We start from the raw sequence: 24,088 nt of genomic DNA, 5'->3' as shown, positions 1-24,088 counted from the left end.
ATTAACTTAGCCTAGGGAGAATGCAATTATTAAAAGATTCATATTCAGTACACTATTGCACAAGAAAAGAGTTTCTGGAATTGTCACGTTGATTTAATTGTGTTGCTAATTGAAATTTGGAAAGTATGAGTTTTCAAAAGACATTAGAAAATTCTTAAAACAGACAGGTCCATAGTGGATTTCGCGATCAAAATGAATATTGGCTCTAAAAATGCATGGGCTGCTATCCTGATAATTATGCCAGGGTCACACCTCCCACAGCCTTCTACACTGACTGGACCAATGGCCGTAAGGACAATGAGAGATCATGGGTGGGATTCTCCGCAATCAGCGCGATGTCCGCCGACCGGCGCCAAAAATGGCGCGAATCAGTCCGGCATCGCGCCGCCCCAAAGGTGCGGAATTTTTCACATCTTGGTCTATCTTGGCCTTGAACATCTCCTATGTCTTAAATGGGTGATCCCTTACTCAGAGATTATGACCTCTGGTCCAAGACTCTCCTACAAGAGGAAACATCCTCCCAGGTTAAAACCCTGTCAAGCCCCCTGAGAAGCCTGTATATCACAATAAGGTCACCTCTCATTCTTCTAAACTCCAACGAGTACAGGCCCAATTTATTCAACCTCTCCTCAGAAGGAAATCCCTACATACTCAGGATCAACAAAGTAAAGCTCCTCTGGATTGCCTCCAATGTCAGTATACCTTTCCTTAGATAAGGGGAGCAAAACTGTTCACAGTATTCCAAACTGCTGCCACTTACCAGGTAAGATGCTGGTGGTGGATGTCGTTGAAGTTGTTTTCACAATGGGTGGTGTCGTTTCTACAGAGGAAAAAAATATTTTGACCAGTTACTCTGAGATTCATGTGTATCAGGTTTATAAACTGCTGCATGGAGCTAGTAATAAAAGTTCTGAAAATGACAACTATTCACTTCGACTTAGTCTACTCAATAAATGTCCTGGGTGGAGACAGAATACAACAATTTAAAGATTGATATTCAGTACTCTAATTCCACAAGTAGCAGAGTTCGCATTCCAGTTACACATTTTCACCTCCATCCCTCCATAGTGTAAATAATATCAATCCCGCATAATATTTGATTGCACTCTAACACTCGCTTGCATTTCATACTAGAATTCCACACCACATTTCAAAGATCAGAGAGCAGATTCTCAGTTGCCAACAGAACAGCAGAGGAACAAAGTGAAATTCCAGAGAATAGATTATTGCCCACAAATGACCAGACCCGATTTTCCAGTGGGTTCCGAACAAGGACTGACAATTGTTGTATCTGGCTCAGGATGGTTAGTAATGGATCTACAAAGGTTTAACAGTTAAATCTGTACGATGTTAGAAGATGGATAGGCTGCACAATTTTCACTCAATCGTTGGGTGTGAATTAATGGCCATGCTGCATCCGAAAAGCAGCTTGCCATGGCGTAGCGTGGCTGATAAAAACCGGGAGACCCCGCTCCCGGGATCTACCGCGGTCACAGCACCTCGTGAGATCTAATGGAATCTCGCGAGACGCTGCAATGTGAATCCCACCCATTGTGAGCAGGATCACTTTTTAGCAAATCTGCATATTAAAGCGAGACAGCTAGTCTCACTGGAATGAGCAGATTCCTGAGTTACCCGAAGCATGGGATTAATCTCTTTTGCCACGGAGACTTCGGGTGAGCGCTGTTCAGTACTGGCCTCCACAATCGGGAACCAGATGGAACAGCAATTGTGGCACTGGCAGATGTCAGGGGCACAGTTAGGGTGCCAGGTTTGCGGTACCAAGCTGGCATTTTTGCACTGGTGCGATTGGGCCGGGATTGCTGTTGGCGGGTGTTGAGGGGGGCAGGGACCATCCAATAGTGCGTTGGGGCTTGGGGGGCATTGGGGTCACTTCGGGGGCCTCTACACCAAGGAGGTCCAGCAAGCAGAGCTCCTCCGTACACAAAACGGGGCTATGCGTGGCCACGGCCATGCGTTCTCTGTTGGCGCTATGAGCGCTGGGAAACACGCAGCTAAACCCGCTCACTATGGGACCTTCTTCTCATTTAGTTATATCATGCCTGTTGATACTGTTTAGCAACCTCAGTGTTGACAAGAATGTGCCAAATATATTTGGTAACTGAAAAGGTGTTCCTTCGGAACCTATGTTGTAATACACCCTTCTCGCTTCGAAAGGGGTGCATATCACTAATATGCGTGTGGTGGATAATTCACAGTGCAAAATAATAAAATTCATCATGGTTTGTGTCCAGATCCGCTACACATTATATGCCAGGAGCACAATTTCCTAAAAGCTGATTTATGGGTTACCAAATACTGTTCAGAGATATAAACATTTTTAAAGCAAAGAATTAGAAAGAAAAATTTTAGGTAGAAAATTGGAAGCCGTGTTTTGTTACCTACATACTGACAGATGAGAGTTGGAAAATAGTCCACTTGTGGAGACAAACCTAGTAAAGGTGTAAAGCCCCGTTCACTTACCAGGTATGGAGCTGGTGGTGGGAGTCGTTGTCACAAAGGGTGGCAGAGATTCTATAGAGGAGAAAAATATTTTAACCTGTTACACGGAGACTCACCTGTAACAGGTTTATGAACTTTTGTTTCTACTGCATGTAGCTAAGCATAAAATGTTCTGAAAATTACATCTGTTCGCTTCCATTTTCATCCTCGCAATAAATGTACTTCGTGAGGACAAAATAGAATGATTTAATGATCCATATTCAGTACACTATTTGCACAAGTAAAGAGACGCTGGAAGCATCAGATTGATTTGATTGTGTTGCTAATAGAGGTTTTGGAAATATTAGTTTTCAATGGCCAGTGAAACTTCTTAAAGCAGACAGGTCCACAGTGGCGTCAGCGGCCCAAATAAACAGCGGCTCTGAAAATCCTTGCAATTATACCAGGCTCACACCTCCCGCAGTCTTATACACTGAACTGATCAATGTCAGGGAGGACAGTGGAGTTCATTTTGTTTAAATATTTGTGCTGGGAACCTTCACCACATTAATCAGACATGTGCTTAGCACCTTTACTACTCAGTGTGAACAGAGACTTAACAGATTGCCATCCCGACCAATATACCAGTCACTTTATACATAAGTTTGTGGACAGCTTATTGGCTTAAAATGCTAGCCTGAAAGGAAGTAACAGCTATTCTAAGTTTGATTGCATTTCCATGCAGACTACTTGATCACAACAACACTTACACGTCTGTGGTGTGAAAGAATATTAATCTAGCACAACATTTAACTGCATGACCAATCGAACACTGGTGCGTTTTTCATTTCAGTTTTCTACTCAACATTTCAAAGATCAGAGGGTAAATTCTCAACTACCAACAAGAGTAAGAGGCGAAATTCTCCCCCAACGGCGCGATGTCCGCCGACTGGCGCCAAAAACGGCGCCAATCAGACGGGCATCGCGCCGGCCCAAAGGTGCGGAATGCTCCGCATCTTTGGGGGCCGAGCCCCAACATTGAGGGGCTAGGCCGACACCGGAGGGATTTCCGCCCCGCCAGCTGGCGGAAATGGCGTTTGTTGCCCCGCCAGCTGGTGCGGAAATGCAGCGCATGCGCGGGAGCGTCAGCGGCCGCCGACAGTTTCCCGCGCATGCGCAGTGGGGAGAGTCACTTCCGCCTCCGCCGTGGTGGAGGCCGTGGCGGAGGCGGAAGGGAAAGAGTGCCCCCACGGCACAGGCCCGCCCGCCAATCGGTGGGCCCCGATCGCGGGCCAGGCCACCGTGGTCAGATCGCCCCGCGCCCCCCCCCCAGGACCCCGGAGCCCGCCCACGCCGCCTGGTCCCGCCGGTAAATACCAGCTTTGATTTACGCCGGCGGGACAGGCAATTTCTGGGCGGGACTTCGGCCCATCCGGGCCGGAGAATTGAGCGGGGGGGTCCCGCCAACCGGCGCGGCCCGATTCCCGCCCCCGCCCAATCTCCGGTACTGGAGACTTCGGCGGGGGCGGGGGCAGGATTCACGGCGGCCAACGGCCATTCTCCGACCCGGCAGGGGGTCGGAGAATGACGCCCAAGAAGTCTTACAACGCCAAGTTAAAGTCCAACAGGTTTGTTTGGAATCACTAGCTTTCGGAGCGTAGCTCCTTCATCAGGTGAATTCCATGGAGGGATTTATTGCCCAGGGACAACCAGACTCGGTTTTCTAGCGGGTATTGAAACTAAAATTGATGAATCCTGAACCTGAGGTTAAACAGTGAAAAATAGCCTGTTACGGCTTTGCTGATTGATCTGTATGAAGTGTGAGATGGTTCAGCTGTATGACTTTCTCTTTTTCCTTAATATCCACATCCTCAGGGGTGACACTGTCTGCCAAATAAACTTTACAAGTGAAGAAGTGTCATTTAATACAGGAAGTATTTGGACGTAAGGCACGGTTGGTTCCTGAAAACCGTATCGTAAGTCGAAACATCGGAAGTCAGAACCGATTTTCCCATGGGTACAATGGTAAAAATGGGCAATTGGTTCATGACCACATGTTAATGTCCAGTCCTTCAGGTTTTTTTGTGCATCTGCTTGGTGGTCCCAGGTGGTGGGAAGCCACTCATCTGAAGCTATTTGTCCATCAACAAGTCACTGTAGGAGGTTTAACCGCATCAATAAGCTTGGAGATGAGCCTACCGCTAGGTGGCAGTCTATTTACCATGCACGCATACTCTCAGTGGAAGCATTTGCCTAAACTAGACAGGAAACCAAGGCAGGTAGCACTCTCTCTCCTGTCCACCTATCATCCTGTCTGTCTCTGGCCCGATACCTCTGTGCTGTAAGGCTACATTTTAACAGGAAAATTGGAAGGCTGTTTCTCTGCTTCCATGGGTTCACTCGAGGTCAGCTTCCCAAAAATATAGAAGACGGGTGGCAGAGTATCATATTGCTGTAACCAGCATTGTAAAGCCGAAACAGCTTACAAATCTACAAATGTCATAAGTGCCGTTCATTGTAACTCAAACCCGAGGGCTGCTACAAAGAAAAGTACAGCACAGGAACAAGCCCTTCGGCCTTCGAAGCCTGCACCGACCATGCTGCCCATCTAACCAGAAAGCCTTCTACACTTCCGGGTAACGGATCCCTCTATTCCTATCTATTCATGTATTAGTCAAGACGCTCCATAAACGTCACTATTGTACCTGCTTCCACCACCTCATCCGGCAGCGAGTTCCAGACACACACTACCCTCTGTGTAAAAAACCTCCCTCGTACATATCGGCGAAACTTTGCTCATTGCACCTTAAATCTATGTACCTCAGTAATTGACTCTTCCACTGTGGGAAAAAGCTCCTGACTATCCACTCTGTCCATGCCCCTTATACTTTTGTAGATTTCTTTCAGGTCTCCCCTCAACCTCTGTCGTTCCAGTCAGAACAAACTGAGTTTATCCAAACTCTCCTCAAAGCTAATGTCCTTCATACCAGGCAACACCCTGGTAAACCTCTTCTGCACCCTCTCCAAAGCCTCCACATCCTTCTGGTAGTGTGGCAACCAGAATGAATACTATATTCCAAGTGTGGCCTAACTAAGGTTCTGTACAGCTGCAGTATGGCTTGCCAATTTTTATACTTTAGGAATGATGCACTATCAAGTACGACGAGACGAGAGTAGAGAGTAATCGAGGTTTTATTAAGCAGAGATGTGTTGCCCCCTGCAGTTGCTGCCGAAATGGCTGCAGCTCGGTGAGCACACACATTTATACTCTGCCTACTGGGCGGAGCCAGCAGGCAGGGATCTACCCCCGTACCTGTTGTACAGGAGCCTTACCGTATTACTTCTCATATACGTCATATGTACAAATAGTGGTGACTACCACAAGGAATATATTTAATAATACACACTTCCTGTTAGGAGCTTCAACACTGGGGACACAAATCAGTTTGTTCAAGTGAAGGTACATTGCAGGATTTTACGTCAACTGGTACCAAATCCCTTACTTACATCGTAATTCCACTAAGCAATAAATTAGCAGCACATCTCCTAAAAGCTGCCTGAACATTACAAGAGAACAAAAATAATACAAACATTTTCAAAGCAAATAATTAGAAAGAAATATCAGTGATAGAAAAGTGAATGCTTTATTTTGTTACCTACTCAGTGACAGACCGCATGGATCTAGAAAATTATCCATTTGTGGAGACAGTCTTGGTGCAAGTTATTAAATTGCTGTCACTTACCAAGTATGTAGCTAGTGGTAGATGTAGTTGAAGTTGTTGTCCATGTTGGTGGTGTTGTTTCTATGGAGCAAGAAAAATATTTCAGCCTGTTGCATTGCACACTGACTCGCGTCTACATCAGTTTTAAAAATGTAATTCCCCGTTGCATATAGGCAAGCACAAGAATTGCAAAAATCTGATCACTTCCATATCAGTTTATTGAATAAAATGATTTCAATGGATAAAGAGTACAACTATTTTGTAACCTTGGCGTTCAGCACGTCAATTCTACAAGTGTGAACTGTTCTGAGATGGTGGAATCATTCTATTCATGGAGTTCCTGCAAATCAGAGCTTTCAACAACCAGTGGAAATACTTTACAGCCAACGGATCCATACTGACCTCATCTGCCCATGTAAACTGTGCCTTTGAAATTACTCTGGGCAGCAATTCCACCAGCATCACAGCCAATGCAACCTCTAATTTATGTTTTGGTGTTGGACGGTGATTTGCTGAGCAAATTGGCTCTATTGTTTCTGAATGAGAGATGATCACCTTGAAGCTCACAAGATTCCAAAGGGGCTTGACAGGGTAGACACGGAGATTGTATTTGTTGGTTGGGGGATCTAATTCATGGGGTCAGAGTGTCAACATAAGGATACAATCGTTTGGGATGGAGGTAAAGCAAATGTCTACTCTCAAAAGGTTGTGAATCTTTGGAATTCTATTAGTTTATTAATGGTAGAACAGTCTCGATGCACTTTATGATCTACTCCTGCTTCTAGTTCTTATGTTTGGCCATTTGAAGCTCATTTGCATGACAGCACCCCCTGTTGGGTGTCTGGCCTCAACGCTTGGTATTCCATTTGTCAATTCAAACATCAGAGGACGGATTCTCGGCTGCCTACAGGAGCGGCTGAGGAGGGAAGTGAAATTTCAGAGACCTCATTGCTCACAGGCCACCAGACCCAATTTTCTAGTGGGTATGATATGGTATATCTTATAATACATCCCTCTCACTTGGGAGCTTCACGTGCAGAGGGGAAGTATGGGAAAGATGGCCACGGCATTCAATGTAAATCAGAAATTATTCAATCAATCGGTGTCAAATTCTTGATTGGAATTCTATTCCACTAACTGTTATGTCCAAAGGACAACTTCCAACAAGCTGGCCTATAATTTACAACTTAAGAACCAGAGTGATGCACGATCAATTACACAAAGACGAGAGTTGGATGCAATCGAGGCTTTATTACACTAAGATGTGTGGCCTCCCACAGCAGCTGGTGAAATGGCTGCTGTACAAGGAGCACACATATTTATACTCCGCCTACTGGGCGGAGCCAGCAGGCAGGGAACTACCCCTGTACCTGTAGTACAGGGCCTTACCACAAAGCACCTAATATATACATCAGTGGTGGCTACCACACAGAGAAACACACATTTTCAAAGCAAACAATTAAGAGGATAATTTGAGGTAGAAAATTAAAGTTATATTTGTTACTGAGTCAGTGACAGACCACATGGAGTGAGACAGACTTGGAGCAACGTGTAAAACCGCTGCCCCTAACCAGGTATGCATTTGGTGATGATGTGGTTATAGTCGGTATCACAGGTGGTTGCGTTGTTGCTATAGAGCAGGAAATCATTTCAACCTATTAAACTGTTCTGAGTCTCAGGTCTAAAAAACTCCTTCTCTGCTGCATGTAGCTCGGCTCAGAAATTGAAAAGATGAACTCTATTCACTTCTCTGAACAAAATTACTTTAGTAAAGCGGGAATACACCTATTTGGTAGTTCTTACAGCCAGGAAATCAATCATACAGGATAGGATCAGTTACATAGAACGGAGTTCCAATAAATATTGTTTTTCAATGGACATTGGAAACTTCTTACAGTAGACAGATGCATATGATTTGAATTCTCTGGGTAAACAGTGGCTCTGAGTATACTCGGGCAATTGTATCAGGTCTCACTTCCCAGCTCTAACCAGACCAGAGGTTGCAGGGTCAGTCAAAGATCCGAATGTGCAAATATTGTTAACAATCTGTATACATGATCAGCATGCTCTTATTGAATGGCGGAGCAGGCTTGAGGGACCAGGTGGTGTATTCCTGCTACTAGTTCTTACGTTCGTATTGGTGCTAATAAAGGAAGAGGGTCCTGACAATATACTGGCAGATGCTGAGATAGCAGAGGAAATAGTGTGAGAATTGAGAGGGAGAGGTTTCAGGAAGGCTGGCTCTGTCTAAGGGTGATAAGTCACCTGGTCCTGATGATGGATCCCAGGTCGCTAAAGGAAGTAGGGGTGGAGATAGTTGAAGGGCTTGTCTTAATCTTCCAATCTTCCTTAGATAGGAGTAAAGTGTCAGTGGATTGTAGAGCGGCAAATGTCACACTCTTATCCATAAATGGTTGTAAGGACAGTCCTTGCAACTCCAGGTCACTAAGTCTATTATCAGAGATGGGTTAGCTTTTGGAATTCATAATCAGGGAAAAAGCCATAAATATTTGGAGAGGTTTGGGTTAATTAAGGAAAGCCAGCATGGATGTGTAAAAGGAAAATCCTGCCTGACAAATTCTTTTGATGAAGTAACCAAGAAGGTTGATGAAAGGAATATGGTGAATGCTGTCTATATGGGTTTTAATAAAATGCTTTGCAAAGTACCACATAAAAGGCTGGTTAAAACATTGAAGGGCAGCATGGTGACGCAGTGGTTATCATTGCTGCCTCACGCGCCGAGGTCCCAGGTTCGATCCCGGCTCTGGGTCACTGTCCGTGTGGCATTTGCACATTCTCCCCATGTTTGCGTGGGTTTCGCCCCCGCAACCCAAAGATGTACAGGGTAGGTCAATTGGCCACGCTAAATTGCCCCTTAACTGGAAAAAATGAATTGGGTACTCTAAATTTAACAAACATTGAAGCTTATGAATAGAGGGGTCAGTAGCCAAACAGATAACAATTTGGCTAAAGAACAGAAAGCAGCGAGTTGTGTTTTGGGCTGGACAATAGTAGACAGTGGTGCCCCCCCAGGGGTCAGTTCTAGGATCACTGTTTCTTTGATGATATAGAGAAAATGAAAAGATATTTTTGTTACTGAGTCAGTGACAAATCACATGGAGTGAGAAAACAATCGCTTCTGGAGACAGAGTTTGAGCAAGGTGTAAAACTGCTGCCACTTACCAGGTATGTATTCGGTGGTGGATGTGGTTGTAGTCGATATCTCAGGTGATGGTGTTGTTTCTATAGAGCAGAAAAACATTTCAACCTGTTAAACTGCTTTGAGTCTCAGATCAAAAGAATTATTTTCCCGCTGCATGTGGCCAAGCACAGAAGTTGCAAAAATGGAATCTGTTCAGTTCTCTCCCAGTTTACTTAATTAGGTTATTTTAGCAAAGTGAGAATACAACTATTTAATTCCTCTTCAGCCAGGACATTAGTTATTCAAATTAAGAAGTACTGTAATTTGTCACATAGAATGGAGCTCCTACAAATATTAGTTTCCAGTGGACAGTGGAAACCTCTTACAGAAGACAGATGCACATTGACTTGAACTCTCCAGATTAACAGTGGCTCTGAAAATATGTGGGAACATACCAGGTTTCACTTCCCAGAGTCCTCCAGCTCTTAGCTGATCTAAGAATGCAGGGTCAGCGAAAGGTCCTGACAATGAAATATTGTCCTGGCAACTTGTGCCATCATTTCCAAATAGATGCCATATTGCTGTTTCTATTCGTACGAACAGAAAGTAAACTGAGGCCCCGGTTGACTTATTATTCAGCCTTTTATTTGACATGTTTGGTCAGCAGATTTTTTCATAATTGGTAAACCCTATGTTAGGCCAAAATGAATTTGACATTTGATGACATTTCCATATAGACTTGTGAGATAGCGCATCACATTTTAGTTACACAATGTTGATGTGTTGGGTGCTCTGGATCCGTGGAACACAGGCAGGCCACCAACACTTAAAATAGTGCAACACTATTTTATTAAGTCAGAAACTGTTGAACATACTTTCACTGTGGGTTAACACGCTATCAGATTGAACTAAAGACCTATGCCTTGTCCTAACCAGTCTATGCACTCAGCACATGGTGAAGATCTGTGCTGCAAGCTGTAAGCTCTGTCCTACTAGGAGGCTGCAGCTCGAATGAGCGGGAACTCTGATGCCCCCTGTCTTTATAGTGCGTGTGCTCTAACTGGTTATTGGCTGCTGTGTTGTGTGTGTTGGTTGGTCCCGCTGTGTGTCCATCAGTGTGTGTGTATCTGCACCATGATATACTTGTGTATGTTATGACAAATGTCACTACAATGGCACATGGAATATCAATCCAGTACACAACTTGACTGCAGGACTCATTTCGTATCAGATTGTTTATCCGATTAGCATTCCACTCATCATGTCAAAGGTCAAAGGGAATGACATTCCGCTATCTCCAAGAGATGGGGTCAAAGTGGAGGAAACAAAGCTCTTCACAGAAAATACTGCCCAGACATCACGAGGCTCAGTTTTCTAGCGGGCACCAAAAACAAAACTGACGTGACTGCAGTTGGCCTTGAAATCGTCAGAGAAATGAAATGAGGTGGATTTGCTGCATGACTTTCTCTCAGTAATTATATTGTTTTGTATCCTCAGTGTTGACAATGTGTGAAAACAGATTTGTTAATTGACAACATGTTATTTCGTAATATATATAATATATTATATTCTCACGCAAAGCTGGGGACTCTAGGGGACGGGAGTTAATGCTCATTGCAAAATAATCCATGAACGTGGACCGGGATTGCTAATTTGCATCCCATATGTCAGGAACACAATTTCCTAAACACCGCCCAACAAATTATAACTTAATGGTCAAAGATGATCACTTTCGAAAAAAACAATTAGAAAGGAAAACAAACGTGAAAAGTTGTTATTCCTCAAATGCAGGCCACGTGGAGCTAGAAAACAATCCATTTGTGGAGACAGACATAGTGCAAGGTGTGAAGCTGTTGTCACTTACCAGGTATGTAGCTAGTGGTCGATGCAATTGTCGTCCATCTCAATGTTGGCAGCATTGTTGCTATAGAGCAGGAAAATATTTCAACCACTTACACTGCACGCTGAAGTTTGTGGTTTCATTGTAAAAACATACTATTCTGCTGCTGATCGAGAATAAGATTTGCAAAAACGAAATCCGTTGCTTTTCTTATTCTTATTCTACTCAACAAAATTATTTCTGAGGAAAGCAAATAGAGCTATGCAGAGCTAAGAACCTTTGCATTGAGGGCATCCTTTCCACAATGTAATGGTTGTGGAATTGTCATGTCAATTGGGCCATTAATGGAGTTCCGGCACATGTTAGTTTTCAATGGACATTAAGTGGAAAGCTCTGTCAATGGGCAGATCAGTGGACATGGGACGCCAGGGTGGCACAATGGTTAGCACTGCTGCCTCACAGCACCAGCAACCGGGGTTCAATTCCTGCATTGGGTGACTGTCTGTGTGGAGTTTGCAGGTTCTCCCCATGTCTGCATGAGGTTCCTCTGGGTGCTCCGGATTTCTCCCACAGCCCAAAGATGAGCAGGTTAGGTGGACTGGACATGCAAAATTGCCCCTTAGTGTCCAAAGATATGCAGCTTAGGTGGGGTTACAGGGATAGGGGGTATGGTGGCAAGTGGGCCCAGATTGGATGCTCTTTCAGAGGGTGGGTGCAGACTCGATGGGCCAAATGGCCACCTTCTACACTGTAGGAATTCTGTGATTCTATATTGAACTTTCTATCCAGAAAAACAGGGACTTTAAAATTAATTGGACAACATTCCATGGCACTGATACCAGAGTAACTCCTTCCAAGGCACCAATATGATCTGACCAGAGCATGCAGGGTCAATGTAAGGTTCTGACATTTAAGCATTTGTACTGTGGACCTGCACTACCATATTCAGGCACAGGGGCGGGATTCTCTGCAATCGGCGTGATGTCCGCCGACTGGCGCCAAAAACGGCGCGAATCAGTCCGGCATCGTGCCGCCCCAAAGGTGCAGAATTCTTCGCATTTTGAGGGGCCGAGCCCTCACCTTGAGGAGCTAGGCCTACGCCGGACTGATTTCCGCCCCGCCGGCTGGCGGGAAAGGCCTTTGGCGCCCCGCCAGCTGGCGCGGAAATGACTTTGCCGTGCGACGCATGCGCGGGAGCGTCAGCGGCCGCTCATGGCACCCCGCGCATGCGCAGTGGAGAGGGTATCTTCCGCCTCTGCCATAGTGAAGACCATGACGAAGGCGGAAGGAAAAGAGTGCACCCACGGCACAGGCCCGCCCGCGGATCGGTGGGCCCCGGGGCCAGATCGCCCCGCCCCCCAGGTCCCCGGAGCCCGCCCCCGCCGCTTTGTCCCGCCGTTCGAAAGGTGGTTCAATCCACGCCGGCTGGGACTTCACAGCGGCGGGACTTAGGCCCATCGCGGACCGGAGAATCGCCGAGGGTTGGATGGCGAACCCCTGCCGTGGGTTTCCCGCTGGCCTGGGGCGGAATCAATGCAAAATCCCATTGACAGCAGTGGGACCAGAAGATCCTTCCGCCAGCCAACGGTAGATCGCCTCCCACTGCCGAGGAACATGCCATGGGGAAGCATGAACATTCCCTCCATTGTCTCGTGAATCAGTGGAGCTTTTGGACTGACTTTACTGCAGTAATTTCTAATCTAGGTCAACTACTGCTGTTTCTCCTTGATGCATGAGCTATGTCAGATGTGGGATTTTCACTGAAACTGCGCATGTTTGTTCAAAGTGGTTTTGTACATAAAGACACATCCTCTACACCTAAATATCATATTTACCAGGAATCGTGGTTGTAGAGGTGGTTTCGGGCAGACGGGTTGTTGTCCATTCTGATATTGTTTGCGACTCACAGCAAACTCGAATTCTGTAGTCATAGCAAAACTTCCTTTCCTGTGAAGCACTTTGATTGAATGTACAGACAAGTCCTGTGTCTTTGTCACAGGTCACATTGTCTGTTGATTCACTTACTGGCCATTCAGGGTGATCAGCAAATTGGCATTGAATTTTATTAACTGTGTCAGAATAGGAAGGACACAGTTCGTCGCTGAGTAGATCCAATAATTCAGAATCCCCCGGGCTGATCTCAGAAGGTGCCTCATCATTAAACCAAGGAGACCATTCACCGTTACATTCCTCCTCTGCAAAATAAGAAGTCTGGGCTTAATGAATCTGACTTTCAACAAGTTAATTAACATCAAATACAGAGACTAAAATAGTGGAGCACCTTTTCCCAATTTGATGCTATACCATTTCAATGTGGGATGCATCTTAGTGGCACAATGGTGCAAAGGATGACTGAACTATCGTCAGGTTGCTTTATCGTACGTATATCCCAATATCATTAGAAAGATCAAGCTGGTGATTTTCAGCTGCCAACAATGCTGGGGTTCAAGGAATGAAATTTTAATAAAGGATCTTTTACCCGGAGAACAGAGACTTTATTGTCTAGTGGACATCAAAACAAAAACTGGTGACCCATGTACCTGGTCTTGGAAAGGTAAGAAAGAGCACAACAGCTTTTGCAACTGAACCTGTACGATGAAGAGGGATGGATCAGCTACATCACTTTTTCTCATCCTTTGACTTAGTTTTAAATTTACATCTTCCCCTGTTGGGAGGAGGGGCATAATATTCTCCCCATGCAATTAGAAAAAAAATGTCCTTGCAAAGAAAGACTTAGTACACGACACAATACATGCCTGTTGTGTAGCTGGTGGTAGATTCAGTTGTAGTCTGTATCACTGCTGGTGGGGTGGTTTCTATGGAAAACATTTCAACCTGTTATATTGTATGTTGAGGCCATTCCTGTCTTTTTCAGGTTTCAGGACTTATTTTTCTGCTACGTGTTTCCAAAGAAAATATTTGCAAACTGTAATTTATTTATTTCTATTTTTGCCCTATCTGTAATATTTTAGTGGAGAGAGAATAAAGCAGTTTCGTGGAGTGGACCGCGGGTTCAAAAAAAAACAAATCCTTAAAGAGAAGCATTGTTGGAGTTGTCCCATAGATTTGATGGTGCTGTTAAATTAATTGTTGAAATATTAATTTTCTCCTTGAAGTGGAAACATTTTACAATAGTTGGATCCAGAGCAACCTGAAAACATCTGGCAGTAATCCTCGACATTATACCAGGGAAACACCTCCTAATAATAATAATCGTTATTGTCACAAGTAGGCTTACATTAACACTGCAATGAAGTTACTGTGAAAAGCCCCTAGTCGCCACATTCCGGCACCAGTTCGGGTACACATGGACTCTGAACATTGAGTAATAGTATGATGGGGTTTTCCAGCAGTATACCTGTCTAATGGAGTAAGAGTAATCAGCTGAATGACCTCTGTCTTTTCGGTGTTGACAATGTGACAATTATCTTCAATCATTTTTTTTTTTTAATTCATTCATGGGATGTGGGCGTTGCTGGCTGGGCCAGCATTTGTTGCCCATCCCTAATTACCCTTGAACCGAGTGGCTTGCTAGGCCATTTCAGAGGACACTTAAGAGTCAGCCACATTGCTGTGGTTCTGGAGACCAGACTGGATAAGGCTGGAAGATTTCCTTCCCTGAAGGACATTAGTGAACCAGATGGGGTTGTTTTTAATGACTATCGACAATGGCGACATAGTCATCATAAGACTTTTAATTCCAAATTTCTATTTCATTTAAATGTCACCATCTGCCATGATTGGACTTGAACTCAATCTCCAGAGAATGCTGGATCTCTGGATTACTAGTCCAAGACAAAACCACTATTCCGCCGTCTCCCCTAAAATTAAATTTCAAATTAATTAAAACATGTTATTTAGTAAGAATATGTACACCTTCTCAACTGGAGTTCCACATATCAGGAACATGGGTATAAAAGTTAATGCTCGTCACCATATAATCTGTCAATTGGCATGAGTTTCTACACATACATACACAAAAGGGCTAACCCACTACGCCACCGTGCTGCCTATGACCATTATATCATAAGGATTAGATTAGTAATGGAGTCAAGCAATCTAGCACAGAACGTATGAATCGTAAAACGGTTATTGTCAATGCAATGAGATCTAACCAGGAAGGAAATGAAACCACAGCTTGACAGGAAAACTGTGACAGAAGAGTGGGTCACCTTTAAGGAAGAGAGAATCCATAGGTACCCAACAATGCAGAAAGAGGCCAATTGGACCATCGAGTCTGCACTGAAGCTCCGAAAGAGCATTCTACCTAGGCCCACTCTCTCACCCTATCCCTGTAACCATAGATCACAGCAAATCCACCTAAACTGCACATTTTTGGACTGTGAATGGAAACCGTAGCACCCGCAAGAAACCCAAGCAGACATGGGGTGAACGTGCAAATTCCACTCAGTCACACAAGGCAGGAATCAAACTCAAGTTCCTGTCGCTTTGAGAAAGCAGTGCTAACCACAATGTCACTGTGCCACTCATATAAGGGTGTATAGGTATGAATAGAGCTAGATACATTCCCAAAAGGGGAAAAAGGTAAGGGAGCCAAAAACAGGGCCTGCTTGGATGGCAAGTGATAGAGATTATGATTAAACAAAAAGGGAGGCTGTATGATGGAAAATAATGATGTGAAGATGCTGGCGTTGGACTGGGGTGAGCACAGTAAGAAGTCTTACAACACCAGGTTAAAGTCCAACAGGTTTGTTTCGAATCACTCGGAGCGCCGGCTGGTGTTGTAAGACTTCTTACGATGGAAAATAGGACTGCCAAATTGTTTTTTGGAGCAAGCAAGGAGATGGATCAGGGGCTTGCTATGTCCACTCTGCACATTAGCTTTGTAACTCTGAGAAAGGAATTTTTTTTTTAAAGCTATCACTTACCAGGTGGGTAGCTGGGCATAGGCGTAGTTGAAGTCTTTTCTACGATCGGTGGTGTTGTTTCTATAGAGAAGGCAAACATTTCAACCTGTTATGCTACACAATGAGGCATCATGACTCCATGTTAACATTTTAAAACTTACTTTTCTGCTATATGGTGCGCAGTATGAAAATTGTAAAACTCATATCTGGACTTCTACCTTAGTCTGTTCAATTAAATTATTTTAGTGATGAAAAGATACAACTTTTATCGACCCAATAGACAGGCTTTAATTTCCAATAGAGTTGCTGGAATTGTCACGTAGTCTAGATTTGATGATGCTCTAAATGGAGATCTAGCAAGTACTCGTGTGAAAATTAATGTAAATGTCTTATAACAGACTGTACCATATTGATCTCAGCTGCCAGATAAACAGTACCTCTGAAAACAGCAGTTCTGAAAATATATGGACAGCAATCCTGGCAATTAGACAGGATTCGCTCATGAACATTTAGTGCTGATCTGCCAGGTGTATTCAAGGTCAGTCACAGCTCCTCTCAGGGACATATCTATGCCAGATACCTGCGCAACCGCATTTGCATATCCACTATGATGCTGTTTCTATTCAATATGAATCGCGAATCCACTCTGAAACTATGAGTTAATCATTACCTTGACAGGTGTGTTGACACCACCTTGGCCAATCTACCTAACCTGCACATCTTTGGACTGTGGGAGGAAACCGGAGCACTCGGAGAAACCCATGCAGACACGGGGAGACAGTACAAATACCACACAGACAGTGACCCAAGGCCGGAATTGAACCCAGGTCCCAGGCGCTGTGAGGTAGCAGTGCCAACTACTGTGCTGCCCAATGCCACCATGCCGCCCTTTTTAATTTTTCCTCAGAAGGAGGCCATTTGACCCTCTGAAAGAGCACCTTAACTAGGCCAATTCCCCCATCACTGTGCCAGTCCAGAAGGAGTTGAAGGCATAAAAATTGATTCAAGAGATGAAACAATTTGAAGTAAAGAATTTAAAGAAATATTAATCAACGCATTACTATACACTTGTCTATTAAACCATGTGCTCATTTGTTTTAAATTGATGAGTGATTTGATTTAAATGGCAGCTGGAAGAATCCGTACAGTTTTTAGGCTGACATTTTTTTAAATAACTGGCAGTATATCGCAATCTTATGTCTACTCATTGATTTATTTGTTGAAGTATTGATAAATGTTGGATGTAAAGCTTCACTGAATCAGGACACATTTGTTCCAAGTGCTTTTGTTCTCAAAGACATTGGGCTGTGTTTCTGAGGCTATGTGTGGTGCAAACGGAGAATCCGCGGGAGACTCACGACAGGAAAAACAGCACAAACCCCTCACCGATTCCGGTCAGGTGCTAGTACTGGCACCTCGCGAAACTCCCGCAGATCGTGCCAAAGGTGGCAGAGAATGGGCGGGTCCATGGCGCCCGCTGTGCTCGAACACTAACCTGCCAACCGCGACCCCACAGTGCACCCCCTGGCCGCCTCCACCATTCCCCCCAGCCCTAGGAGAAGCCCCCCCCCCCATCCCGTGGCACAGTGGTTAGCACTGCTGGCCCACAGCGCCAGGGATCCTGGTTCAATTCCGGCCTTGGGTGACTGTCTGTGTGGAATTTGCACTTTCTCCCCATGTTTGTGTGGGTTTCCACTGGGTGCTCTGGTTTCCTCCCACAGTCCAAAGATTTGCAGGTTAGGTAGGGGTACAGAGTTATGGGGATGGTGGTGGGAGAGGGCCTCGATAGGGTATTCTTTCAGAGGTCCGGTGCAGACACAAGGGGCTGAATGGCTTCCTTCTGCACTGTAGGAATCCTATGGTTTGATACGCACATTCCTGTTCTGCTAATTTTATCAAGAGAACAGGGGCGAAATTCTTCGGTATCGGCGCGATGTCCTCCGACTGGCGCCCAAAGTGGCGCAAATCAGTCGGGCATCGCGCCGCCCCAAAGGTGCGGAATGCTACACATCTTGGGGGGCCAAGCCCCAAGCTTAAGGGGCTAGGCCCGCGCCGGATGAATTTCCGCCCCATCAGCTGGCAGAAAAGGCCTTTGGTGCCCCGCCAGCTGGCGCGGAAATGACATCTCCGGGCGGCGCATGCGCGGGAGCGTTGCGGCCGCTGACGGCATTCCCGCACATGCGCAGTGGAGGGAGTCTCTTCCGCCTCAGCCATGGTGGAGACCGTGGCGAAGGCGGAAGGAAAAGAGTGCCCCCACGGCACAGGCCCGCCCGCGGATCGGTGGGCCCCGATCGCGGGCCGGGCCACCGTGGGTGCACCCCCCGGGGCCAGATCGCCCCGCGTCCCCCCCAGGACCCCGGAGCTCGCCCGCGCTGCCTTGTCCCGCCGGTAAGGTAGCTGGTTTAATCTACGCCGGCGGAATAGGCATTTTAGCAGCGGGACTTCGGCCCATCGCGGGCCGGAGAATCGCGGGGGGGGGGGGTGCCCGCCAACCGGCGCAGCGCGATTCCCGCCCCCGACGAATATGCGGTGCCGGAGAATTCGGCAACCGGCGGGGGCGGGATTCACGCCAGCCCCCGGCGATTCTCCGACCCGGTGGGGGGTCGCAGAACCTCGACCCAGGTCCTTAAATGCTGCGCTAAGTTACAACATAATGACCAGCGATACAAACATTTTCATAGTAATCTGAAAGGAAATTTGAGTTGTAAAATTGAAAGCCGTCTTTTCTTACCTACTACTCATTGTTTTCTAACTTCTTGTTTCATGCCAATGACCTTTTAGAGGAAGTCTTGGTGTGAGTATAAAATCATTGTCACTTACCAGGTATGTAGCTGGTGGTAGAAGTGGTTGTAGTCGGTATCACTGGTGGTGGTGTTGTTTCTATAGAGCAGAAGATTTCAGCTTGTTACACTGCACACTGAGACTCCTTGGGCGCGATTCTCCGACCCCCCACCGAATCGGAGAATCGCCGGGGGCCGGCGTGAATCCCGCCCCCGCCGTGTCGTGAATTCTTGGCCACCGGAGATTCAGCGGGAGCGGGAGTCGCGCCGCGCCGTTCGCCGGGAATCCCCCGGCGATTCTCCGGTCCGCGATGGGCTGAAGTCCCGCCGCTGTCAACCCATGCCAGCCGGCGTGGATTGAGCCACTTTTGGGACAGCGGGACACGGCGGCGCAGGCGGGCTCTGGGGTCCTGGGGGGTCGTGGGCCAATCTGGCCCCGGGGGGTGCCCCCACGGTGGCCTGGCCCGCGATCGGGGCCCACCGATCAACGGGCGGGCCTGTGCCGTGGAGGCACTCTTTTTCTTCCGCCTTCACCATGGTCTCCGCCCCAAAACAACAAGTGGATGAAGATAGACCAGCTACTCTGAGCTTCACGGCATTTTCGCTTAGATTTTGTGAGATACTTTGTCTCACTCCAGTTTCCCAATTGTACCACAATGGCATGAGGAATATCAATCCAGCACACAATTTGACTGCACAACTTATTTACCATCACACTAGTACTTCACTCATCAACTCAACGATAATATTAATCTTTTTATTGTCGCACGTAGGCTTACATTAACACTGCAATGAAGTTACTGTGCGAATCCCCTCGTCGCCACATTCCGACGCCTGTCCGGAGGAATTCCGAATGTCCAATTCATCTAACTAGCACGTCTTTCGGGACTTGTGGGAGGAAACCGGAGCACCCGGAGGAAACCCACGCAGACATGGGGAAAACGTGCAGACGGGAGTTGAACCTGGGACCCTGTTGCTGTGAAGCAACAGTGTTAACCACTGTGCTACCGTGCCACCCATAAAAGATCAAAGGGCGTGATCTTCTGTTGGAAGGTGTGCGACAGAGGAAAATTAAATTCTACAACAAATCTATTCCCCAGACGTCACCAGACTTGATTTGCTGGAGGGGATCCAAACACAAACTGGCCAGCTCTATACCTGGGCTCAGAACGATGAGGAATTGTACAAGAGGATTTTGACGCTGAGTTGAGTGAGATGGACTGACTGCATGACTTTCTCTCATTCTTTGCCATTGTTTTACATCCTCAGTGGTGACAATAATTTCTGATAACTGAACTCATGCTATTTTATAAGACTTTGTATTATCATACACCCTCTCGATTGGTGACTGACATACCCAGGTCAAAATAGGAGGAACATGGTCATGAAAGTTTATGTTGCGTGCAAAATAATCCATCAATTATCATCAACTTCTGATATACATTCAATTTCCACAAAACGCAATATCAGGAGCACAATTTCCAAAAAGCTGCCCAAGAAGTCACAGCATGAAGACAAATCTACAAACATTTCTGGACAAAAGTATTTGTGTGTCCAATAAAAGCCATATCTCATTAGCTCCTCAATGCCAGGCCACATAGTGTTACAAAACAATCTACTCGCGTAGGCAGATTTGGTGCAGGGTATATAACTGGTGTTACTTACCAGGTATGTAGCTGGTGGTAGATGTAGTTGTCTCCATTAGTCCTGTGGTTTCTATCGAGAATGAAAACATTTCAACCTGTTACACTGCACACTGCGGCTCTTGTGAGACTGAATCGAATTTAGAAACTTACTTTCTTGCTGCATGTAGCTAAGCACAAAGCTGGTGAAACTGAAATCTAAACACTTCTGCCTTGGTCTGCTCAATAAAATTGTTTCAACAGAGGCAGAATACACCTTTTAACAGCTCTTAGCTTTAAGGACACCATTTCCACAAGTACAAGAGCTACTGAAATTGTCACATGGCTTAAGTGTGCTGTAAATAGATTTCCACAAATATTAGTTGTCAATTGATAGGGCGATCAGCACATTGGCACTGAATCTTATTCATTGTATCAGATTAGGAAGGACACAGTTCATTGCGAATGGGTGATCCCAGATGTCCTGACCACACCGGAATTCCCCAGCTTGACAGCAAGATCAGTGAGGCATTAAAAACGCTACTTTTCAGAAAGCTAGCGGCCTTTTCTGCAGGCGTAAGAGACTGGGCCCAGTTTACTGAACAGATGCAGTGTTTCTTCCAGGTAAATTATGTTGTTGGAGATGACCAGCAAAAGGTAAGACTCCTGATTGCCTGCGGAGCCCCGACATTCCGTGTAATCAAGAGCCTCACCTACCCGGTGCTCCGGATTCGTGAACATTTGGCAAACTCGTGGAATTGACGAGGATCATTATGACCCTAAGCCATCTGTGATAACGCAGAGACACCACTTTAATGTGGCCGGTTGAACCCCTGGGGAATCGGTTACAGAATTTCTGACGGCCTTCGTAAGTTAGCCGAGCAGTGTGACTTTAGCCCATCCCTCCCTGAGATGTTGAGAGACCGTTTGGTGTGTGGCATAAACAATATGGTGACCCAAAGGAAGCTGTTAGTGGAACCAGCCTTGGATCGAAAAACGGCCATTCAGCTGTCGCTCTCTCACGAAAACATGGAAAGGGGATTCAGGAACTCCCAAGGTTCCATGGACTGCGTATGCACAGCGTTAGGTGGCCCCCACTCCAATGAGCGATGCCCACCCCCCAAAGATAGGACTTACGTGACTCAGTCACAACCAAAACAACATCACGGTCAAATCCGCTGGCCAAGGGATCCCGATGGCACATCTACCCAGAGGAGAGTGAAGAGTACCCACAACAATGCAGTACTTGTCACAGGAACCGCGGTGGTCGAGGATACCAGAATCGACAGCGAACATGTCGCCCTTGCCAGGTGACACATGTGCCTTAAGCCAGGGCTGTGCACATTTCCCCGCCCAAGGAAGACTGCTTCATGCAGTTAAAATGCATCACGGCCGCCTAAGTAGTCCCAATAAGAATAACGCTCCAAGTTAACAGTCACCCCATGGACATAGAAATCAATACGGGGCTGCTGTTTCAATTGAAGGAAAACAAACATTCCACAAGCTCCATTTGGGGATCCAGCACCTCGGCTTGTACGATACCAAGGCCCGGCCGGCAACATACACCGCGGTACCATTGACCATCACTGGGACCGCGATGATTCCTGTTCCCCACAGACATCAGTCAGTCCGGCTGCCATTCCTAGTGGTGCAAGAACCTTGACCCAGCCTCCTAGGCCATGACTGGTTATAAAGCAACTTGGACTGATAGCAAATTTTGCAGATGGGTACTGGCGGCTTGTAGAAAGCCCTGGGAAAGTATCCAAAAGTTTTCCTGGATAGCCTAGGAAAGATAAAGGGGGCCACAGCTAAAATCTACATTGACCCAGAGGCTCAAACCAAATATTGTAGGGCCCATCTGGTCCCATACACCTTTCTGGTAAAGGTGGGTAATGAACTGAGTCAGCTGGAGAATATGGTTATCATACGCCTGGTCCACTTTGCAGAGTCGGCAACGTCAGACAAGCCAGACAAGTCCACGCGTCTGTGTGGCGCTAACAAAATGACAAGTCAACAGGGTAGCAAGTGGAAGCATTTCCAAGTGTGAAGCGGCAACTACTAACTTCAAAATTGCTGACACATTACAACCCGTTGAAGCCACTTGTCCTCATGTGTGATGTCTCTCCATATGGCTTTTGGGGTAGTGTTGGCCCATATGTGGGTCAATGGGATGAAAGGGCTGATAGGTTATGCATCTAGAACTCTGGCTGACATGGAGCGCCGCTATATTCAGACTGAAAAAGAAGGACTGGCCGTGATTTTTGCAGTTAAGGAATTTCATTGGTACATCTATGGGCATCATTTCACAATAACTACTAACTAGGCCTGTTCAAGGAGAATAAAATGATACCGCCAATAGTTTCGGCCAGGATCCAATGGTGGGCTTTGCTGTTGGCGGAGTACGAATAGACATTTGAATATCGTCCAGATGCACAGATTGCGCTTGGGGATGCCCTTAGCTGACTCCTGCTGTCTGTAAGCCCTCCCCCCCCACCCCCCACCCCCCGCCAGTAGCGTATGAAGTTGTCTTGACATTAAACATTATGGACATTTTACCCATCACTGCAAAAATCCGTGCATGGACCCAAAAGGACACCATGTTGGCAAAACTGCCACATCATCGAACATGGCTGATTGCAGGGGAAACTTCCAAAGGAACCATGGGCCTACATGACAAAACAGTAGGAACTCAGTGTGGAAGATGGCATTGTCCTGTGGGAAGTCCGTATGGTTATCCTGCAGTCAGGTTATCTTGCATGACTTGCACAGGGAAAACCTGGGGGTTCTCGAGGTGAAGATGCTCACTAGGAGTTACGTGATATGGCCAGGGCTCGACAGTGACATCGAGTGAATGGTGCAGCAATATGTGGCTTGCCACGAGCACCAGACGGTCCATCTACGAACCTCGCTACACCCTTGGGATTAGCTGGGATGCCCAAGGGTACGTTTGCATGCCAATTTCGCCAAGACCTTCTTGGGGTCAATGTTTCTGTTCCCGAGTGGCGCCCACTCAAACTAGATGGATGAACACCGGATGAATTCACCGTAGAGAAGTGGCATCAGTCTTTCAGCACATGGTCAAGACTAGAGAACGGACCATGCAAAAAAACATCCCCCACCTCGAGGACCACCCCCCCCCCCACCCCTGTCTGCCATCCTCTGCCACCCAGAGGTGCTTGTCACTGACAAGCAGTGAGGAATTTACTAATGGGGTACAACACATTCAAACCGCCCCATACCACCCATCTTCAAATGGTCTGGCAAAACAGGCAGTTCGGATATTTAAACGGAGCATGAAAAAACACACTACAGGGTTGGTTACAACCACTGTGTTGACCATGGGTGTCAAATGTATTTGATGCTGAAAACCTGGTATTTAATACGAATATATACTATAATACACTGACCTCACTTAGAGCTGAACATGCTGGGGTCATGCATGAGGGATATGGGGCGGGGTTCTGCCGTAATCGGCGGGGCGGGCAACTCCGGCGGGAAGGAGTGGCGTGAACCAGTCCGGCGCGGGCCGTCCGATCCGCACCTTCAGGGGCTAGGCCGGCCCTGGAGTGGTTTGCGCACCGCCGGCTGGCGGGGAAAGGGCTTGGCGGCATGCCAACCGGCGCCAAATGGCTTGGCTGGCGCGAGTTGGCACATGCGCGAGAGCACCGGCCA

At 46.5% G+C, this 24,088-nt stretch overlaps 1 protein-coding gene across 50 annotated transcripts in view; it reads right to left on the bottom strand.

Moving 5' to 3' along the window:
• Positions 1-24,088, bottom strand: part of LOC140388045 (mucin-5AC-like) — a 206,081-nt gene that overhangs the window by 41,487 nt on the left and 140,506 nt on the right. For 48 of the 50 annotated variants that reach the window (XM_072471585.1, XM_072471586.1, XM_072471589.1 and 45 more), the window contains 10 exons: positions 20,460-20,510; positions 18,835-18,894; positions 16,036-16,095; positions 13,903-13,962; positions 12,982-13,341; positions 11,171-11,230; positions 9,348-9,407; positions 6,186-6,245; positions 2,485-2,535; positions 761-820 (listed from right to left, as the gene is read on the bottom strand). In XM_072471585.1, coding sequence (XP_072327686.1) covers positions 761-820; positions 2,485-2,535; positions 6,186-6,245; positions 9,348-9,407; positions 11,171-11,230; positions 12,982-13,341; positions 13,903-13,962; positions 16,036-16,095; positions 18,835-18,894; positions 20,460-20,510 — 882 coding nt within the window. The remainder of the gene's footprint in view (positions 1-760; positions 821-2,484; positions 2,536-6,185; positions 6,246-9,347; positions 9,408-11,170; positions 11,231-12,981; positions 13,342-13,902; positions 13,963-16,035; positions 16,096-18,834; positions 18,895-20,459; positions 20,511-24,088) is intronic. The other 2 variants (XM_072471595.1, XM_072471594.1) reach the window with 2 other exon arrangements.

This window comes from Scyliorhinus torazame, chromosome 13 (assembly GCF_047496885.1).
Source record: "Scyliorhinus torazame isolate Kashiwa2021f chromosome 13, sScyTor2.1, whole genome shotgun sequence".
Taxonomy (NCBI): Eukaryota; Metazoa; Chordata; class Chondrichthyes; order Carcharhiniformes; family Scyliorhinidae; genus Scyliorhinus; species Scyliorhinus torazame.
Note: the sequence above shows the minus strand (reverse complement) of the source record. Positions and strands in the feature narration are given on the sequence as shown.